General features: G+C 42.7%; 1 protein-coding gene across 12 annotated transcripts in view; it reads right to left on the bottom strand.

Annotated features, from left to right (window-relative positions):
• CADPS2 (calcium dependent secretion activator 2) overlaps positions 1-22351 on the bottom strand; it is a 312131-nt gene extending 289780 nt beyond the window's left edge. For all 12 annotated transcript variants that reach the window (XM_035559395.1, XM_035559401.1, XM_035559404.1 and 9 more), the window contains exon 1: positions 22025-22351. In XM_035559395.1, the coding sequence (XP_035415288.1) occupies positions 22025-22351 (327 nt within the window). The remainder of the gene's footprint in view (positions 1-22024) is intronic.
• Between the last annotated feature and the right edge of the window lie 671 nt (positions 22352-23022).

Genomic DNA, 23022 nt, shown 5'->3' with positions numbered 1-23022 from the left:
GAGTGGTCAAACCACAGAGCAGATGTCCGGAGAGGTCACCAAGCCTTGGAGGTGTTCAGCATGCCCCCCTTCTTCCCCAGATACTCAGTGGAGCTCCTACCTCCAACAGCCACATGGGCAAGTCACCTCACTCCAGAGCAGACACCTTACAAATGGCCCAGACGAGTGGATGGCCTCATGAACAAACTGACTCACAGCAGCCTCTGCTCACCAAATCACCACTAAGTAAACGAGAGCCCAGGCAAGTGTGCCCAAATGTATGTTTTAGTGAATCACTCCTCCCAAAGCTCTCCCTCTTGTGTGAGCAGACCAATCTCTCCAGCTAATTAAAAACATTACAACTGGATAGCTCATTTTCTTAATCACTGGTTACATCCATGACAGTTCCTGCCACTTCGACATTACAGTTTTTGAGAAGTAATAAAGCCTCTTCATGTATCAAGTAAGAGAAATAATCCTACTGTATTGATGGCTTTGTAATTTGTAGTAAGTAGGCATATTCCCTGCAAATGTTCTGTCCTCTTATTTGTAAAGCATATGAAAGATTGTTGCAGCACATGGTAGCATAAGGAACACAGGCTAATTTGTAGCATGAAGGACAATTATTGCACAGACACTAGAAAGGTTGACATGAAAATTTGCATCTCTCAGTTTCCATCTTGCTGCAGCATCACATCAAGGCTGCAAGATACTCTGAAAGGGGAGCGTTTCATTACCCAAAATACCAGATGTTTCTGGCATCATGATAAGACAGCAGCATGCTCGCAACATCCACAATAATCTAGTATTCGTAGAAAAAACACATTTAAGGAGAGTGATATTTAAGGATCAATGCCTCTCTCACCTTAGAAAATTTGTTCTATGTAAGCCAAAATTGCTTTTTTTTTTTTTGTAACTCACAGATTATTTAATCATAAACCATATCAAACAATGGGAAAAAAAAATGAGCCCAAGATTCTGTGAGCCTTCTTTAAAGAACATCTTTTGACAAGGGCATTTCTTCCTCTTACTTAGATTCCATCTCTAACAACTTCCTGACCTACGGAGTAACACATAACCAGCCTGAATTCCTAACCTCTAACAACCAGGTCCAGGACTTCCCAGGCACTTTCAGCATGTTTAGCCACACCACACTCCTCCTACGAACAACTGCTACAAAAACAATCTGAAAAATGATTACTATCTTGCTTATATAGACATAATACAATGAAGTCCTAGAGTCACATGCTAAAGAACAAATTCACACCCTCTGTGAGCCATCTGGTTTAAAGCCAAGTATTTTTCTCCTCCACCCACAAGTCTTGTATAAACATAAGAATAGCACAGTTCCTCTTTCAAGAGGAACACACCTAGAAAAAAAGTCAACAATTCCCTCTCAGCCAGTTTCATGAACACGTTTTATGAGAATAAATTTGCAGCCTGTCTATTTCTGACAGCAGTCAGAAAGAATACCTGTTTCTTGACAGGCTGAAAGAAATAATAATAATAAAAAAAAAAGGTTTTTAGAATCTGGCTGTGGGCTCCTATTGCCACATGGCTACTTTTCAGTGCAGCAGTTCCCATTCACAGCAGTATGGCTTCACTCAAATGACACTGAAGTCCTTTCATTATTTCCAGGTTATCCCACTGTTCTCATGTCACAGCCCAATTAGTAACTGCTCAGCTGTGTATCAGCTCAACAGGCTTTTTAAAGTGAAATAAAGACAGTTTTGAATCAGACAACCAACGTCTGATGTCAGTGTTTAAATTACCCAAGTCTTTCAGGTGCTCGTCCCTTCTCTAATACTGCATTTTAGCTTTACAGCCACATACAGAGGTTCCCATCCTCCAACTGTTTTGTAACTCCCACTAAATTGGCTAAATAGGTATCCTCAAAGCAGAAGGAAAAAAAAAAAAGAGACACTTTTTTAAAAATCATGTCTGACCTTCACAGGCACCATTGTCAAAAAAGGTAAGACATATTCAATTCACTTGGAGGGGGGTAAATACATAGATTAGTATGTATTAGTATGCATTATACTAGCCAAACAAATGCATAATGAGTTCTGCACAACTATGACCAAAAATCTATTTGACAATTTTCCTCTGCTCGCCCTTCTCAAACTTTCTCCTACGTCAAAACATTCAAGCAAGGCTGTCTGTCGGTACCTTTCAGGGAAAATCCAAACTGCTTTTCCTCCAGAACAAATTGCTCACCCTTTCATCCAGCTGCCTTTACGCCACGTACCAACTCCTCTGTTAATGCTCAGCCTGCTCCTTATTCAGTCACCCCAAAGGGGAAACCTGCAGGCTCTGGTTTCACGCCTGGCATTTTCCCCTACGCAACTTGTGGAAGCAGGAGAAAAACTTCAGTCTCAAAAGGGCTTTTTGCCTGCAGAGCAACCAGACCAGCAGTTTCACCAACTAATAACTTCCTAGTAAAGGATAACTGACCCTCTAGCCAAAACTGAAGAAGCTCCAACCTTTCCCAGTGACATTACTCTTCTCTTATAATAACAGTTTAGAAAGTGCACCGTACATTTTCCTGAAATTAGAGACAACTACTGTATCATCCCCTTGCATACGGTTCCAAAACTTCTATTTTCCATTACTACTAAGTATCACATGCCAGCCATTTTTACAATTGCTGTTTTCCCCACCTCTATTTAGTTGATACACATCTTTTAAAGAATCTCACAGAATTGCTTAACACTCAAAATTTTCTTATTTGCATCAATCACAACACTGAAGTGGTCAGACACATTTCTGCCCTGCTTCAGATTAAGCCATTTTAGCTCCGTGATCTGTCTAGCTTCTTCAGAAGGCATAAGATCCTTATGATAGACTGCAGGTAATTTGCCTCAAATAAAAATTTTGTTCTGAAATTGGACCAAAAAGTTAAAGGGCCTTAAAACATATTTTGCTATCAATTGAAAGTGTGGATAGTCTAGTCTTGAATCCTTTTCTGTTTTGTTTTATTTTTTAAAGGTACGAAAGAGCTTAGAAAATAAGATAAATTCCTTTAGTCCTAAGTTTCTCTCTACTATTCTCATCCTACAGCCTTGCTGAGAGCAACAGACTGGACAGATCCTCCCAGTACATGCAGCAGAGCAAGCAGAAGGCTCCTGTCTGAGAAATGTGCTTCACACCAAGGGACATCACTGAGAGCAAACTAGACAGGCAAAAGCCTTCAAAGTGCGTTAACCAAAGGAAAAAGGCTCAGGAAGCATCTGACATATCTATCCCATGGCAAAAATTATTAGCAAATACATGAAAACACCATGAGATGAGTGGTAAGAGACAGTTTACTCCTCCTGCAGGATTTGTTACGGGGGTTGGGGGAGGTAGTCTTTTGAATACGAGTTACCCAAAGTTTTATCCAGCAGCTCCTGCAAGTTATTTGCTGCCAGATTTGCTATTCCTCAATGATAGCAAGCACAGCTGAGAAGGCTTTCCTCTTGGAAACCAATTATCAAAATTATAATATTCAGATTACATTATCTCAATTATTTCATTAAAAACCAGGAGTGAGGATGGGAGTTACACTGCTACAAAGCATAACATGAAAGATTGCAGCTGCATCCCATAATCTCATTTAGTTTCAAGACAGCTGTTATAAAGAAAAGGAAGATAAGGGCTACGTGAATTTTTAGCATAAGCGCTCCCAGAGAAGAGCAAGACGGTGAAATAAGGGGAAGGGGGAAGATTTCCCAAACTAGAAACAAGCCATGAGTGCAGACCCAACAGGCAACCAGAGTCACGGTGAAATATCAGCGGGTCACCACTCAGGTGACAACAGTAACAGGTACCACACAGGCACAACGCTTTGAATCCCATGAGATTAAGGACCTCACTGCCCCACTGAAATTGTTGGTATTGAAAAGACTGCAAAATCTTACAACGAAAAAATCCCTTCTCTAGCTATATATGTCTATGCTTTATAGCCATGAACATTTTGAATATCTTAGTAGTCATAGATTCTTGTGTATTTTAGCACGCATACAGTGGCTGACTCCACAGCCATACCAGGTTATGCTCCTCTAGACTAGCAGGAAGATCTGACAGTTGACATTTGGACATCTGATAAGGACAGGAAACTGTCTTCATCCCCCTTCCCAGGAAACAGGGATAACAACACTATTTAGCCATTTTCAGATGTAAATTAGGAAAATGCATGCTTTTTTTTTTTCCCCCTTTCCTTCTTTAACTACCTTATCATTGCAGAGTGGTATCATTTTTTCACAAAGCCTACCACTTGAAAGCCTATGGAACAATCTCAGAAATATTTATTTCAAAGCGTTGTGTAATGTCATTATTAGCATTTTATTTCAAATCATGACTCATGGATATTCATTCTGAACAGCTATAAAATAAAAGCACTAGGAAGCATGCAGCGAGAGACCAGGGCAATAATGAAAACAAGAATGGAAATCAATAAAGAGAGAAAGAACTAGACCAATGGGAACTGGACCATATCACAGACCGTAATTCACTGGTGACTAACTTAGACTGAATGCTAACGACTGAGCGCTGGCAGGAACACATTTGATCAAAACCTATCTGACACAGTGCAGAGCTCAAAAGGCAAATCAGGCAGGTCTCTCTGAAGCTATGGTAATTAGAGCTTAGCGGTGTGACCGTTTTTTGTTCCCTGAAGAAAAAAAGGAAAGAAAAAAACTAGTCTTAAAGCTATTACTCTCTGCAAATGCTTAGTTACAACTTCACAATATATTCATAGAGCACATACTTGTGCAAAATCCTACTGAAATGAAAAAAGCTCCCTTGCGGGCTGGAGGGTGGCTTGCTTTCCCTAAAGGCCAGGGCCTGAGAAGGACATTGCCATGTACATGAATGGGAAGAGGTTAAGTGATTCGAGGACAGCACACATATTAAATAACATGACGGCAGATGAGATAACATCAGATGTTTGAAAGAAACAATGAAAGGAAGTGGACTGAAAGCCTCCCAGCCTTCCCTGCTGACAACAACTGCACTCAAAGACAAGCATAACAAGAAGGGGCCAGCAGGGGAACTCCTGGAGTAGAACGAAAGCTGTAAAATCCAGACCAAGGGAGAATAAAGGCGCTTTCAAACACGAACCACTACAGGTCTGCATTTATGGAGCAGTCCTGAACAGGGCATTCAACACCAGGAAGCACAGAGGTCCACCAGTCCTGGCAGGAGCTCGGTGGAAAGCCCCCCAAGGTGATGGACGATGCCAACAGGGACTCCAGGGAAGGAGACCAGCACTTCACAGCAGCATCACAACAAAACAGGAACAAAACTACAGGCAGCAAGGACAAAACCCCAGATTGGGAGGAATATGCCCAGTTAACTTGTCCCAGTCATCTCCAGTCTACAGCCAAGAAAAAGCAACCACTGCGGTCCCTCTCAGGTTATGAGGGCGTGAAAAGCGTCTTTCCCTCCATTACATTTAAACATCAGGGGGGTAGGGAAACATTTCTCCTCATAACTGCATGAAACCTGTTTTTATCCAACGGAAACCCACTGACAGGCCACAGTTTATGTTTAGAGTTTATTATCTGTTCTCAGTTCTTCTGTCATTGAAGTCCACAAAGAAGAAGAAACCCTACCTCACCTTGAAACAAACTCACCCAGAAACTTCTTTGCAGGTGGTGCTCCAAGTTCAGGAGAGAGCTGAACTGCACCTTTCTGCTCACGGGCAGAGCCATAAGCTTTAGAAAGTCCAGTGTCCCCGGATGTCTTTAAAAACTGCTAATGACCTAAGTCAATGAGGTACCCCGTCAACTTCTCAGTGTCTGAAGAGACACCAAAGGCTTAAGCTAGTAGAAGAAGAAAAAATGTGTTTTTTTCCCCCTCTCCGAAACATAATCCAGAGGTTGTTTTTTGTTTCGTTTTTAATATATATTTCTAACAGTAGCAGTTCAGTTTTAGAATAAAGAAATTGGAATAACGTTGTCACATACAATTATCACGGATCCTTCCTTTCAGATCACCAGGACAGGATGAGCTCTCAGATGAGCATCCTTAGATGCTCAATACAAGCCTTTCTCATTTAAGTTGTGAGTAAATTCTTGTATCTTATCCCAAAAAAGCTGTTTAAGATGACTTTAGTACACACTGTGCTGGTAATTTATGTATCTAACCAAAAGCAACAGAACAGGATTCCTGATCTCCATCTCTCTCACTATCACAGAATGAAATGGCACAGTGATTAGGAGCATGCCAGAGGAACAACGGAGCTGACACTTGCATAGCTATTGCATAGAGAATTGGGAGGAAGGAGGGAGGGCATGCTGCTCTGGAGATGCAATTTCCTCTCCAGACTTCAGATAAAAATCAATTTTCAATATTTCTGTTATTTGCAAAGTGAAGGTAGAGGACCAATACTTTGTGCAAAGCACGAAGGACAGCTAAAGGAATGACAATGAACAACAGAAGAGTACAGAAATCTGAGCAGGCAGAAGGAAAGGTTGAGTTTATTCCTCCAGCTCCCAGTCCTCTTCTCTTTTACCAAGACTACCAAATTAAGACAGGAAGTTTCTCTTCCCCTTTCTAAAGCATTTCTAGCCTCTGGTGCAAAGGACCAGATAACACAATCCCAAATCAAAATAAAAGGGGTACATGCTGTTTGGTAAAATCCAGTACAGTTAAGGAGTCTGAGAAGCAGAGGAGAGTTATGGAGAATAAGGTTTTTGCTTAACTTTGTGCAAGCAAACCTCAAGGAACAAAAAACAGAATTTCCAGGTGATTCACTCGGTAGGGACCGAGCACAAGTGTGTTCCTAAGATGCAGAGAAAAAATGACTGACCTTCAGAATAATTCACAGCATTTTCTTTGTACCAGCTTTTCCAAAAATTATCATTATTTAGCAGTGCTGAGTAGGAGTAAGGCAGACAGGCCAAAGGCTCCTTTGAACCTTCCAACACTGGGAGATTCCTGAATTATTATTATATGTGCCTGTATTACTACAAGCAGGACAAAAGATGAGCCAGACTCAGAAGTCACACTCTGTTGCACTGTATTCAACCACAAAGTTGTGGTGTCAAAGGAGGTAAGGAAGGAAGCATGAATTTATGTCTTTTGTCACACAGAAAACCAACGTATATACAAGTTAGTGGGTTTGAAAACAAAAACATTGACTCAAGTACTCTGGATAATATTTTACCGGGGAGAATTAACTCCAAAAGCTGCGGCCTAATTGCTTCATTACACGTGTCTGCTAAGAGCATCTGAGCCATATGCAGAAGTCCAACAAGAATGGCCACGTCTGGAAGCACTCTGTACACGCCCTGACCATTCAGCCTCCCGCAGTCAACAAATCACTTGACCCAACAGACGTTTGTTCAACTCTGCTCCGTAGCTTGCCAAGTTGGGTCACGGCAGGATGCCAAAGCAACCTTTTTAGAAGCTGATCCGGCAACCTGGAACTCAGAACTTGCGATAGCTTAAAGCAAATTAAAACAAAGGCCCACAGCAAGGCCCTGACGGGGTTACCACTGAACGGTCTTTGTTCTTTATCGCTGCTGCACTGAAATTATTTTGAAAGCTTGGTGATATGCATGGCTATTGAATGTGTATCCAGTCTCAGCAGTTTGTATTTTGTCAGAAAGATCTTTTTAGCCTAGAAACTGAAGTGATAATTTATTCTCTGCATCAAGGAATTGAGAAGTTAGTTCAATCATCTAGACTGAAGCGTACAGAGATCCAAACGAGGCAGCATGGAATTTCTTCAGAACAAGAGCCTGAGACTTGTCCAGCATCTCCCAAAGAAAGCTCCTTCCCAAAAGAAGGCAGAAGGTCTTTACCTACAGAGGAGTACAGCCTGCTCAGGAAAAGGAAATAAAAATAGTAAAAATAAGGCTGTTTGTATATCTGACCTAGAATCAGAAGAACTAGTCACACAAAGTCACAAATCTGCCATAATTATTTAAAAGTTGATAAAAATCAAGTAATCCTTTTGCTTTTTATTCTTGCTTTCTGGCTTAAAGAATGCTATAGATCTTATCTAAACACCAATGAAGCAGCTAAGAGACAGCCACACTGGTGAAAGAGATTAAAATCAATAAAAACATGAAGGCAAGTGTTTAGGGAGAAACAGCAGGCCTCAGGAAAGGTAGCTGCAAAGTCCTGGAGGGCAGTATTTCCATACTTGTTGTTACAGAGAGAACAGGAACACGATACTGAAGTCTTCTGATTTTGAAATTTGATATTGAAATTCAAGGCTGGGATGCACTGGCAAGCACCGCGCATAAGAATACTGTGCTGGAAACCACAGCCAGTGTGGGAGCTGTGCTATGCTACCAGGACAGGGATAAATTCAGAGTCACACACATCAGGCAAGGACTCACCACAACTTCTGCTAAGGTTTTTGGTCTCCTTAGTTGCTCTGAGATGAGGGTCGGGATGCCCTGCCTTAACACTATCCCAGACAGAACATGAAAAGGCAACGTGAAAAGGAGAGTGTATTAACCCCAACTGCAAAACACACAGAGAAAGGCCATTAGAGAAGGATAAGGATGAGACACAACCGCACAAATGGTGGTTCATAGCTTGGATTGCTTCATTTAACAGAATGAGACACCATCCTCTACTGAATCCCTCAGAGAGGAAAAGCTGCTATTTTAACTGAGGGGCAGAGCTGATAGAATTACACGCGGGTATAAAACAAGCTAAGAACAGATTCAGTCTGGAAACAGAAGTCTCTTAACTATTAGAGTAATGACAAACAGTGGGGATTCCCACTGATTGAAGTTTTACCTGTTTACAAAAGAGACAACCTGGTTGCTTTTGGAAATGAGACTGTCTCGACACAGGAGGTGCCCTCCCATCAGCGTAAAGAAATGCAGAACTTGTTTGTGTGTTGAAGCCGTTCAGCAAGAATTCTGCAGAGGTAAGCTTCCCATGGCACAGCAAAGCAATACCTTGGTTCAGCCACAATATATGCCAGGGTGCTTACTAAGTGTACCTGAGGCATGGTAGCTTTGTTAGTGTATCTTACTACTTGCTTTGTTATAAGCAACACACTTAATTAAACAGGTATCACTAAAGGCATAATGAAGGTAGCAGAGTTGTCTGGCAGCTGTGGCGTTATTCCCTGGTAACTACTCCATGTTTCACAAAGCATCTTCTGAACTGTCAGGTGGATAAAATACCTAATTTAACACAGGAACTATTGAAGGGAAACCTACTGATAGCCTATTTATGTCACCTTTCAGAAAAGGCTCGTAATTTGGTTCAGTAGGTTATATGCACACAATTTGAAAATGCACATGTAATTTGTGCAGGATCTACTGCATCGGCACCTGGGTACCTAAGTCAGCCTACTCCAAAGCATCCACGTTTGGCTCCTGCTAAAAAAAAATCGCCTAATTAAATGCCATCCCCTCTTTAAAACTGTGTTACTTTAGTCCACTCTGGTGTTTTGCACTTTTCTGTACGCCAGTACAGAAGATGGCATGTATTCGTTTATTGAGTATCCAAAAAAAAGCCCAACAAATTATTTTAATATTTTATTAGGCTTAAAATTAGCAAGCAACTTGCAAGCGCGTTTTGATAGTGCCTTAGGTTCTAATTTTCACTTCATCATATGAATGGCCATAGTGAATAAATATTCTGACACCTGCCTTAAACACACCCATGCATATACCATCCAAGAACGGGTTCACTTCATTGACTAAATGATCTGGTTTCTCGCTCTGAATCCTTCAGCCCTTTTGAAAGAAAAGCTTTGAGGCTACCTATTTTCTTCTGATGTTAATATGCAATTCTGTTCATTTCCCAGGCTCTCCAGCATTATAGATTGAAATGGATTTGCATTGCTGACCATCTGTATTGCTCTGAGCTTCAACATCACACAGCCCTTCACAGAATCTCACAATCCACGTACCACTGCTGCTATTATAATCAGTATGCATTACCCCATTTATCTTATTAGCACTGTCAGTGTGATGCTGATCACTGATATGAAGAAGCCATTCCACTGTAACCACACCATTACTAAAAATAAAATAGGGCAACTTTTTTCCCCTCTCCGAAAAGTGGCTTATGACAGGTCTGCTAGTTGCTTATTGAAGTCAGCATGGGAAAAAGTTAAGAGAGCTATCTGCACAGTTCTGCAGTGGGATGATTTATTTTTTGTTTGTCTTTTTTTACAAAGGAACTCACACAATTAGTATAGTTGTTTTCCTGTTGGAACTAATTATTTTTCCACTGAAGAAAAAATACAAATTGAATCAAATTATGAAAATAAATTATCCTTCACACTGAGAACACATATGCCATGTTTTGACCCAAAGCAAGTTTCTGCAGCCAAGGTAGAAATCCATCCTCAAATACAGCGACAAATATGGTATTTAAATCTTATGTTTGTAAGAGCTAGATAGCAGAAACGGAAGAGTACAAAATCAGCGTACTGTATTCAACAGGGCACACTCTGAGCAAGACCTAAGAAATCAGATCAATCCCAAAAGCTCAATATTAATAAAAAAATAAAACCTCTGCCATTAACGAAAGCCGTAAGAACAACTCTGCTTCCCTATCACAAGGCTTAGGAGTTTAATTCTATATGAAGCAGCTATCAAACTGAGCCAAGGCAAAAAGTATGCATCTGCAGAGGAGGGGCTGGGGTAAGGGGTTGTGTTTTTTATAAAATAAATAGCAATTTACAATTTTTACAAAAACAAAAAATTATTTTTCTGAAAAACTAGTAATATTAAATGACTTTTATTTGGTACAAGCCATAATCTCTTTAAAACAGATTAGGCCATAATAAGCTATGGAGCACTAACACCCCTCCCCTCACAACAGTATCTATAGCTTTCTTTCTGTCTCTCACACTCGCACATACTTTGTTATTTTACACAGAACCACACATATGTGTATTTTCCGTGTGCGCCTGTCCTTCAAGGCTTCAGCATCACTCCATAAGCACTGGGAACCAAGAAGTGCCAGGGCGCCCAGGGAGGTGTGGACGTGCCACTACTACCACCAGCCTCACTTCAGGCTTACATGAGCCCACAATTTCCTCCTTTCCAGCACACGAATGCACGCAGAGATACATCACAACCTCACAGGACCAGAGATCCTAATCCGTTATTGAAGCCCAGAAGCATTTTCTACTGCCAAGCAGGAGACGCGTCTCACGCCCTGGCACTTCAGTGCACCTCCAGCCTCAGACCCTGGCAGATGCTTAGAAGTGGCCCAGGAAATCACACGCAGGGTTCAATGCAATTTCCCAGCAATTATAGCTTTGTTATTCCTAATCTAAATTTCTATAAACATGTCAAAGTAATTGAGGACCAGGGCTATTTAAAACGCGTCAAGTTTACAAATTAAGGAGTACTCAATTAGGCAGGAACACCGAAATAGGTGCCTGGCTAAAACTTAACCCCTGATTAGCCCCTTTAAATAACTGCTTAAATTTTTTTAAAAAACTCTTTCATATGGCTAGATTTTTTTTTTTCAAGGAAAAAAAAAGAGAAATCCTTAAACTTTTTACACAATTTTCAGATTGCTATTTTTCCAAGAACCTAAAAAAGAGTAATTATAGTCCATTTGGTGGCCCATACACTTGACAGCAAACAGTTGCCACGCATACACATGCTAATAATCAACACAGGGAGGATGCTATCCAAAAGGTCCTCTCCAAGCTTTAAAAACTCGCTCAGCTGTGACAGCAGCAGGCTATTGCAAAGCCAACTATTAAAAAGAAATACGGTATGTCAGCAAATTTCATAAGCAGGGTCTATTGAAGTCACACATTAAATAATAATAAAAAACAGCAACAAAGAGCATTTGATATTAAAATGGAAATACTATTCCTCTTCTACCTGTCATTCTGCCCCCACTAATCCCCACCTCAGCACTAGAAAGTATAAGCAGAGCAACCTCTTGCAAATCAGTTCAGGTCTATCTACTGGATTAGATTAAATGGATGGCTCAGGGTGTCACAATATTTTCCAAGGGCACTTTATTTGCTGTCTGAAGATATCTTGAAAATCATTTACCAGTCATTAATTATGCATTCTATTTCTTATAATCAGTTCTTTTAATTAGTATCCCAGGCAGCTTTGCTGAGAATCCCACACTTCTAGTAACTAGGGGCAGCTTATTGGCCCTAATTAACTTCAGGCATAGCACGACTGTATTACTTTGTTACTTTAGCCGGTTTTATGTTTGCATTTCATATTCTGTCCTGCTTTACTTGCTCAGAAAGGCGACTGTGGTGCTACTTATCTCTTTTAGGTTCCAGCTATCTCTTGACTTTGTATTAGCTGCTGTATTTTAAATCTCTCCGACTCTCCGGTCACCTCTGGCAAGCAGTGTGATGCAAGAAGAGCGCATCCGCAGAGCAAAGTAGTTGATGCTGACGACCTGACATCCACCCTAAATCCACTTCAGGCAGCTTTGCCTCAGACCACCACCAGTCTGGCTGCAAGGACTTAATGTGCTTCCAGAACCTAACTTCTGGTTTAGCTTTGCCCACAAACAGCAGCATCCGTGTGCTCCAAGCACCGTCTCTGCAAGTGGGGACAAGGAGGGTGACTTTAAAGCATACTCCTGATCTGAGCTAAGATGTTGATGCAGACACCGATGCTGTCACCAATAAAGTTCCTCCAGGGATGCTCTTGCTTTTTAAAAGACTCACTTACCTCATCAGGTCATTCTTTCCCAGCTAGTGGACAGCACCCACGGCCACTGCACATCAGCCCAGCACCATCCAGCACAGCTTAGCAAAATACAGCAGTCAGGCTTAGACAGATTTTTTCAGACTATCAGAAGAACTCTGCCAGCCTCCTTCAGTCTCCTTCGCTTGTGTGCTGCTCTGCATGATTAAGTGCACTTTTAACAGATACAGCTCATAATGCGGTAAGAGGGTCATGCGTGGAGGTTTTTGCCAGCTTAATGACTTTGTCACATCTCCGTGACCTTTAGAGACCTGTTCCAGACTGAGTTCTCACTAGCCACTGTAGTTATTAACATGTTATTAATTAATGTATTATTAACATGTTAATTTGTTACAGTTTGAACATCCAGAACACATTAAGCAGCTCATGGTTTAGTGAATATCTGAAAGTTTTGTTGCCACTTTAAATAAATAATACTTCTAATTCTTATAACTTGCAGTCTGTACATGAAAAGCATCATTTATTAAAGTAACAGAAAGACTGTCAGAATCCAGCTGTTCCAATGTAACTTTGAGGAAGACCAACAAAGACCACAGACAGTGCCCAGCCCTACTCCAGTGTATTGCTCTCCTTCCTTGAGATTTAGGAAGTAAAGAGGTCTTAGAATAAAAGCACTACTCTTAAAATTCCCCCTACCTTACGCAGTTAAACAGCGTTCTTATATTATTTTCAGCAACACATAAGCAAAATATATATATCCACATCTTGCCAGATCTCAGTTCCCAGATTACCTTAACAAGATGCCTTTTTTTTATTAAATATGTTTCCAGGTGGTAAAACATAAGTTTTATATACACAAAACATAGCTAGTCATTTTCAAGCATCTATTATTATGGAAGAAGACCTGGAAGCATTAAGGAATGGTACCTAAAAACCTGGATGGCAGAGAAAGACAACTTTAGAAATTGGCCTTAAAAATCTCAAGTGATGTCTTTAAAGCCATTGAATTTGGGAGCCAAATCATGCTGAGAAAGAAAACAGAAACATATAAAGCAGATTATTCTCTGATGCATGTTGTACTAGTTACCTTAAAATGCTTACAATTATTTCATCAAGCATGTACCAGCACACTTAGAACCCCCATTTGTAAGCATACGTGTGGGTACCACAATGCCATTGCATTTGGTGTTAAGTCAATGCGAGCTGGATCTAAGTGCCCATTCGGGCAGATATCCCTACTCCGCTCAGCAGAGGCAACCTGAAGATTCCAAGATCCAGATGAACATTACTAGTGGGATTTGAAATTTCAGTCTCTAAATAATATCACTGTTTGTTGCTCTTCAATCCCTGCTGGTAAGGGATTGAAAAATCCGCTGCCTTTTGATGACAGTGCAGGAAAGACAGGAGATCTGAGGGGAACAGAGTGCTACAATGATTTAATATCAGTCCTATATCAAAACAACCACTTCTTTATTTCTTTCCCTTGCTTATGATCCATCCATAAGGGGATCAGAATAAACTGGTCAACATTAATATTTTAGCACTAATGCATATTTGATGTATTAAGCAGTTGGAATGATGAAACATTCTTAGAAAACTTTTGTAGGAGAAACAGTTGCCGATACCCTGCCACAAGGCCTCAGAATACATAATTCAGAAATAAGTGAAGGAACATAAGAGCAATAAGCACAAACCAGGGATGATCCTGTGTTAAAACTAGCAAGATAAATATTTGGCGCACACTGCCTGGAGGTCTATTTTTTATTTTCACAGAAAGCTCATGAAACCACCATAAGAAAATCCCAAGCTGATAAAATGACTAAAACCTTCTGCAGAAAAAAAAAAAATCTGGGACCATGAAAACACTGTTTTCCCAAACACATCCTACCACTCCGATTTCCATGGAGTCCAGTTTCTGAGCATCAAGTTTCTTACCCACTCTTTGCCCTTGTTATTCTTTGTTACACCAACACGGACATTGAGTCTGTTCAGTTTCTTCCAGCTTAATCTGTATCTCTTTTTCCTAGCCCAGTACCTTTGATGCAAACTCTTATCCCCAGGATACTCCTCCTTCAGTTCTGCTTCATACTGAAAAGCAGAACTCATGACCAGTGGATTTCCCTGCTATGAATTCACTCCTTTGTCACTGTTCTTGCTCAACAGTTCCTCTGCCCCAAAGTGAATTCAGTTCCATGTATTTTCTCGATACCTCTAACACTGTCCATTACCGATTCCCACTTTTCCCCTACTCTTTGTAGACGTGCATCATCTCTTTGGAGATCTCATTTACACCCTGTCCGAGTTTGTCTTTTCTTCCACATCACTGTCTGTGCCCCAAACAATTCCACTCACAGTACTGCTCTAGGGACGTTTCTGCTACAGCACTGCTCTGAGCATCCCTCTGCTACTTGCACTGAACACAAGCTTGGCCTTTACTTCCCAAACCCCACTGCCAAGACAGCTGCATGTAAATGAATAACCAAAGATAAATGGAAACAGCGCTGGAAAAAGATTTTTGTTCCATCACCTTCTCTTTTTCTAATTTTTCTTCACTGGATCATGGGGTTTACAGAGTGCTCCGTGTAGGACCGTCCATTCTTCACAAGGCTGTTAATTAATGCTTTTCCTCTTCCTGACAGGAAAAACACTCAAGAACATTCTTAAACTTATTCATACAAGTAATCACGCTTGAAGAGAGGCATACGCTTTATCTCCTCACATCAAAATAAATAAGAACCAGAAACAAATTATTTTGAGGAATTATCATCAACTTGTTGAGAATTTTAAAGAAAAAATAATCAAAAGCCTTCAATGCTTATGGCTGTGAAAATAACCTTCAAAACACAAACCTAAGCTGATGCAGCCTGGTACCCACATACAAACACTCTGCCTCTCCTGCTGCTCAGAGTTTCCCCCACACAGCAACAAACTGAAAACTGACTTTTCACAGCTGCTATTCCGAAACCTGTGGGAATCAGCTGCAGCTCACAAGTGCTGGGCTGCTTTCAATTCAGTGCCAGCACTTCCAGGCAGAAGCAGGCTTTGGAGATGCTCACTAGGCAGAGGAAATAAGAGTTCAGCAGATGCTGTTCCTCCCCTCCCGAAAGACAACAGCTAAAACACAAAGAGAAGTTTGAGTACCAGACCTGAGCATGCCACAGACAGCAGCAGGCAGCAAGAGGAGCAAGTTGGAAAGAAACACAGGGGGCATCTTTGCAACAACTGTGTCAAAAAAAAAATATGAAAAGAGATTTATAGACTAAAAAGTTTTAAAAAAATGAGAGCTTGGCACCCAGTTCAGGTGGAGTAATATACTAACTGGTGCTCAGGTACAACTAAATACAGGACCAGAGTCAAGGCACAAAGGCTAGCACCCCAACAGAAACCCCTAAATCAGAAGGGAGACCCAACCACCTTCCCAGAAATACACAAATCACGCCGTCTTTCCCCACAGCCACCTCTCGTTGATAAATGGGAAGCGAGTTTTTTCCCTGAGCTATTAGCTTTCCAGTTCCTGTGAGCACAGGAATAAAAGAGAAGCAGCAGGAGACAGGGATGTGCTAAGCTAGCAAAGTAGTAGACATCTACACACAAAAAAGAAACAAGAAGGGTTACAGGAAAGCAGAACACATATATAGAGATACATTAAAAAACCAAAAGAATATATACAAAAGGCAACTTCAGGATGACATTCACCGATATTAAGAAGAAATGGTGCAAAGCCAGAAAGAAAAAACAGTCTAACTAGCAGTAAGCAAACAGTGAGGTCACTGGTTAGTAGTGCCCCAGAACATGAACTAGTCATGAACGGTGTGAATGGGGGAAGCACGGAAGGGCAAATTTGCTTTTATAAGAAATGCTTCATTCAGAAAATAGTCAACTAGCAACCAACTAGTATTTTCTGCTCTAGCAATATTCTACAGTTAAAGACAAGTACATGGTAATTAATGTTTTGGCACATTGACCCTTTCTAGATGCAGGGAAAGGAATATGGTTTGGAGGGGGAGAGTGTTTTTACCAGTTTTATTCCTCCACAGCAGCAATGAGTATATTTCTCTGATGATATCAGAGAGAATTATTAGGACAAAAAGAGTAGATCTGGTGTTTCTGCTTCTCTGTCACCAATTACCAACAGCTCAGATACACAAAACATATAACTGGAGAATAACAACTGCCTGGAAGGGGTGAGAAATGCCAGGCAGCCCAACCAGCTAATTCCCTTGTACCATTCCTGCAGAGATGGTGACGGTCAACCGATTCCTCAAACTCATCCTGTCAGCTCCCCTGTAGAAAAACTAATAAGTAGTCTTTCTCCAGCACTTGAAATGGGGTATTTGCCAACAGAGTTAACATACTTGTCAAACCACATGGCTGACAGAAAGAACTCAACAGCCTCATTCAGAAAAAAATAATAATAAAAAAGTTGTCTCCTCAAATGATCAAAAAAAGTCAAATATCAAAGACAAATATGGGCTAAAATAGGCAGGGAAAACAAAACAAGCAAGCGAAAGAAGAGACTGATTAATTTTTCAGCATAGTAGAATGAAGTTTGCAGACCGTCCCTACATACCCACTTCATTACACGGCTATTTACCAAAGACTATTTTTCCCAGCACACTGCCCAGCTTTCAGCCAAGCCACCCTAATCAATGCTGAGCTGGCTGGGCAGCAGCACAGCTTAAGATTAAATCAAAACTCAGAAGGGTTGTCATTTCTGAATTGGCGCTGGTAACCAGAAGGCTCTGCTTCACTCATCACCCTTCAGTGTTTCTTCAGCCATGGCTGACTCAATTGCCCATAGTGAGCAACCTTCCTCCTGCAGACATGAATTTCTTCTTTCCCAAAGAGCGAGTTCTCACTGGGGTAAAAAGATCTGATTGCCAATAGTCTTGTCTTAATAAGTATAGAGCTGTGCAAGCCAGCATCTTAATGGGCTTTGACAGGACTTAACAAAATATACTAACTTGATTGAAAACAAAGTACCCGTGGCTTAATGAATCACGACAAGGTGTTTGTGAAGGGAGGAGGAAGGTAAATAAACTTGATTTAAAATGACTTTCTGAATTCCTTATCAAAAATAAAAAATAAAAAGAAATAAGATTTGTAAAGGAAATATTGAAGGGAGGAATAGAAGATGTCTTCCTAGAAAGCTCTTCCGCAGAATTTTGACCAGATAGCCAAGTTTTCTTGTTAAGCTCTTCCTCTGAAGCACATCTGGAATTTCCAATAAGAATGGCTTTGGATGTATTCTCCTTCCTAAGAAGTGGAAAAAAGCATCTCGTGAAGGAGGCTGTGAAACCACGAGATGATTTTTCCTTCCCAAAATGTGCTCAGACAATCAATAAGTGACACATGACCAGTCAAAAACAGGGATAAGTGAGGCTTCGTGCAGCAGAAATAGACATTGAGAATAGAATTGTGATACAGAGAATCAAGTCTGACCCTGTAGCCAACATTTTCTTGATAAAGTCATTCAGTGGACACATATCATGAACCTTTTCTTTAGAGGCAAAGCCCAAGAAACAGGAAAGAACAAATTCATGAAGCTCAGACAAAAATAAAGGATTGAATATTACCACTCCTACTTTTCACTATTAACTATAACTTGATATTTTTGGTGTACTCACGGGGAAGTAGGTAGATGGAGGAAACGGAAGGACAACTGGTCAGAATGTATTCATGAAGTAAATCTCTTTTAGTTACGATTTCTAAACAGACGGCTCAATTACTTCTCCTACTTATCACCTATGAAAGCAAGACTTGAATTATCAGCTTTGATGTACTAAGCCTTTAATGCATTTGGAAATCTCCTTTAGCGTAGAAGCATTACTCCCCTCCCAGTCTTGGATTTCTACCGTGTGACTGCTTTACTAGAGTAAATTTTAAGATGTTGAGGAAGAAAAACACTGGATGGATACCTTTTTGTTGGTGATGGTACTTAACTGTAGCATTTCATTGCCCCTTTCTTCCTCAGGAGCTTTGACTCATCTCCCAGATACAGAGCTTGCCTTTATCCTATGCTCCTTAAATAAAACTGAGTATACACGTAAAGGTATATAACTGACTGGTGTAAACCACAGTTACCAGGGCTGTCATCTAGTCACTGGCTCTGTGTTATGTTCACATACACCATTTTGTCTTGATGGAAGACAGCTGCACAGAGATTGCAATTAAGTCTACCGCCTAAATCCCATGAACTTTCTGAGGCCAAAGTCAGCCTGCAGACTGTTTTGAGATTCAGTTTTGCTGGGGTGCAAAAGGAGAAAGAAAAGGAACAACATTAGTTAACTATGGCTTCTTTTTTGCTGGACTAAGAAGGAACAGGAGCAGAAAGGTAAAAAAAGGAAAGATGCTAACATATATTCCAGAAGATTCAACAGAAAAAGTGGAAACTACAAAAACGTGACAAAGACTCTTTCAAACAAAGACAGGCAAGTCTTATTTGCTAAAGGCATCTCATGCAACACATTGATGCACTAATATTTCTCTAAAAACTTGGAAAATGCATGGTCAAATGTCCATAAATACCTACCGAAGATACGTTATTAGGAGTAGGATTAACACTCTGCAGAACTAACTCCAACTCTGTCAGGTTCTATTATACCACCCTGAAAAAATCATGCCATGCTTATTCTTCCTCCTTCACCCCAAATCTACCAGTAGCCAAAGACAGGCGGAAATAGTTGGTCACCCACTAACTCTGAACAGTTAAACACGAATATTTCTACTACGTATCTTACAGATTACAGAAGGAATGCAGCCAGACACAGAAGTAAGTGTTTCAGCAAAGTTTAGGCTAAATTATGTTGGATTTGGCATTCAAAACAAGCTGGCAGAGTTGACGGATGTTGGTAAATTGTCACAGTTCTTCTCTTAAAGTTTGATCTTTTTTCTTTTTTTTTTTAATTAACCTTATATATGACAATAGAGCTGAGCCAATTTTACTTAGTGGGAAGAAAGAAGGATGAGAACAGGCAACAGAGGAGCAAAACTGTCTGCACTTAAAATTCTTTACTTTAATTAGTATAACTCAGTCCATTAAGTATGATGGTTTTAAGATACTGTATGGTAGATTACAATCTGATACCGAAGAAAGAACATAAGAATCCAGCCGTATTGTAAACCATTTCCTTACTGATATTACAATGCAACTGAGGATGTTTGCTATGTGAATCCCATCTCATTCCCTTACTGGATAATACGTGCCACATTAAAAAAGAAGTAAACTGCATTCTGCAATATTTGCTCAGCAATATGCCAAATGAACTGGCAGAAAGCACAAATTACTTCTGCTCTCGAGCAGGGTGGATACTATTCTTAGGTTATCGGAAAGACTGCTGGTGCAAAAGCACGAAGAGTGCACCACCAGAGACAGACTGGGCTGGGAGCTGGAGCCACAGAGCACTGCAGGTTCTTGCTCAAAGCGCTGCCCTGGATCACTTACCCGCTGGTGCCGAGCGGGACGTGTGGCAGTGAATGGCTCTTGTTGAATAACACAGGTCAGGGACCTCAGTGAAGCTCACAACGGAGGGCCAGCCACTGACAGACAGCAGTCGTGCAGGGGAATAGTGAGAGATGAAGGGACGGTGCAAACCAGGGAGAACATTCGTTCAGTAAATAAAGCAGTGATTTACCCAAGCACGGGTCCAGCCAGAGGACATCCAAAAGCATGCACACGGGACCCATGTGCAGCACAGACTGCCAACGTTACAGCACAAAGCAGCTTCTCCACCTGGCTCTCGGCGCCCCTCAGCCTGTCTGAACTCTGAAAACTGGTTCTGCTACACCGTTCTCAGCACTTCACTGGGTATTACATCGAATTGTTAAGTAAGAGGAAGGATGTTTATGTATATTTTATTACTTCTAGAAAGAACTGCAACTCCTAGAGAGAATTTTTTGTGCGTTACGCCTTATTTAAGAGCATTAGTTTGTGACCAGCACGAGACAAATCACTCTGGTCCTGCAGCTAAATTCCTAAACACAACAAAAATCTCTTTCCACGTACAGTAGTTAAGCCAAAAGGCAGAATTCACTTAAAACAGTAATTAACAGGAGTACCATTTAATTTTAACTATCAAGTCAGTTCTGTCAATCAGTCTGTTCCCTGCTCATATGCTACATCCACAAGTGCTACATTTCTGTATTGGCTGCGCATCAGCAATCTCCTTTCATACATCTTATTAATAAAAATAATTAATACTGTCGTTATTTTTAAAATGCTGTTCCTACATTTAGGGGCTGAGATCAGTGAGAACTTCTAAACATTCAGTATCTAATGCTGTTGATGGCCGCAAGTTGCAACTTTGAGGCTGATGAGGAAAAAATTCACTGCCCGGAGGGCGACGGAGCAGGTCACAGAGGTGGGCTGTGGGATCTGTCTCTGGAGGCTTTTGAGACTCAGGTGGACAAAGCCAGAGCTGGCCTGAACTACTGCTGTCACCCTAGGTTTGAGCAGGGCAGACTAGATGATCGGCAGATGTCCCTTAAGATATCTTCACTGTGGTGACTCTTTCAGGGTGGAGGAACCCTCACCAGTCTGGGCAAAATCCTTATTTTAAGGGATTTTCTTTGGATTCCTGCTTACGAGAAGTCTTTATATGGGTTTCACTCTTTAAGCACCTAAAAACTTAACAAAAAACAAAATGTTCTTCTGGCAATAATCATATTATTACCACCCCATTCACTTGTCAAAGAATTCACTAAGCACAAATAGCCTAGATCACACATGATAGCTCTGGCACCCCAAAACATTTTGTATTGGTTTTTACGAAGCTTTAGAGACGTGCAAATAGCAGGATCGTAAAAAGGTACGCAGAACTGAATTCCTTCTGCGGCATACCAATACTCTGCTGGAAACCGATGTGGGCATTTTGTTGTCGTTTTATGGAACCGAACAGAAAGTAAAACAGCTCCAAGTATTTCAGACCAAACACTTCAAGAACTGAGTGTTTAAAGGAGTTGTCTGGAAGCGCCGTGCCCTGTTGCGAAACTTTAGGTGTTCTACCTGAGCAGTCGCTCAGAAGTCACGGAGCAGAAGCGAGCACCTTCGCAGGCAGCACGGCCACCTGCCGCCTCCCTGCTGACCCTCACGTCCCTCATGCTCGAGGGACAGCGCGATTTTGGTGAAGCTGCCCCGAGGATGAAGGCAGCCTCCTCCACCTCCCCGCCCCGCAGCGGGGCTCGGGGGCACCTCGGGGCGCTCCGGCTGCCCCGGGACCCCTCCGGCAGCCGGGGGGGTCCCTCGCAGCCCCCCGCCGCGCCCCCAGCGCCCGGTTTTGGGGCAGCTCCGGGAACTCCCGGGAGGGTTCCCAGGGGGATGCGGTGCCCGCCGCCCCCCTCCTCCAGCCCCTCGCCTCAGGGGGGCCGACGGGGAGATGCCGGGGGTCTCGCCCGCGCGTCCGGGCGGTCAGGGGGCTGCCCGTCGGGGGGCTCACCTTCTGCTGCCGGCGGGCCATGTCGGTGGGCTGCTTGGCGTTGAAGGGGTGCGCGATGCAGCGGGCGATGAAGACGTAGAGCTGCAGCCGGAGCCGCTTCTCCCGCTCCTCCCGCTGCAGCCGCTCCTGCTCCTCCCGGCCCTCGCTCAGCACCGAGGGGCTGGGGCTGGGGCCGGGGGTCGCCGCCCGCCCCGCGCCCCCCTCCCTGCCCCGCGCCTCCCGCGGCGGCGGCAGCGAGCCCCCGGCCGGCGCCCCCGGCCCGTCCCGCCGCCGCTCCTCCTCCTGCACCTCATCGGACTCCTCCTCGCTGGACGAAGGGTCCAGCATCGCGGCCGAGGGGCTGAGCGGCCGGCGCCTTCCCGGACACGTCGAGTTTCCACCCCGACGGCTTCCTCCCGGGAGCCGAGCGAGGGGCGGGCCGGGGGAGGCGGGGTTTGGGAAGGGGGTCGAGCCTGGGTTGCCTTGGGAATTGCTCCGAGCCGCTCCCGGCGGAGGCGGGGACGGGGCTGGGCTCCAGAGACCGCCCGCCCGCACCTGCCCGGCTCGGCACGGCTCCCCTCGGCCTCCCTCCCGCACCCCGCACCCCGCACCCCGCACCCCGCACCCCGCACCTCGGGGCCGCCCCAGAACGGCCCGGGGGTGCGTGCAGCCCCCCGCCCCACCACGGCTCGCTGGCATCCTCTGTCACGTAGTGCGGGCAGAACGACAGGTATCGCAGATGCCTCCAGTAAAATAAATAAATAAAATTATTAAAAATAAATTAATTAATTAACAGAAGCCACTGAAAACATGTTTGTTTGTTTTTTTTTTCTGAGACGAGGAGCGAGCCGAAGCGTCGCTCGCTCGCCCAGGATGCCCCCGCTGCCAACAGGCAGCTCGCATCCCTCAGAGATCCGTGTTTTGGACAGATTCAGAGAGGTTCGTCTTCACAGTTCAGGCTGCGAGAAGCGTATGGCAGCCTGCTAGCGTCGCTTTCTCAACTAACATAAAAAAGGTTT

Source organism: Cygnus atratus, chromosome 1 (genome assembly GCF_013377495.2).
Source record: "Cygnus atratus isolate AKBS03 ecotype Queensland, Australia chromosome 1, CAtr_DNAZoo_HiC_assembly, whole genome shotgun sequence".
NCBI classification, from domain to species: Eukaryota; Metazoa; Chordata; class Aves; order Anseriformes; family Anatidae; genus Cygnus; species Cygnus atratus.
The sequence above is the reverse complement of the archived record's forward strand: the minus strand, read 5'-3'. Positions and strand labels throughout refer to the sequence as shown.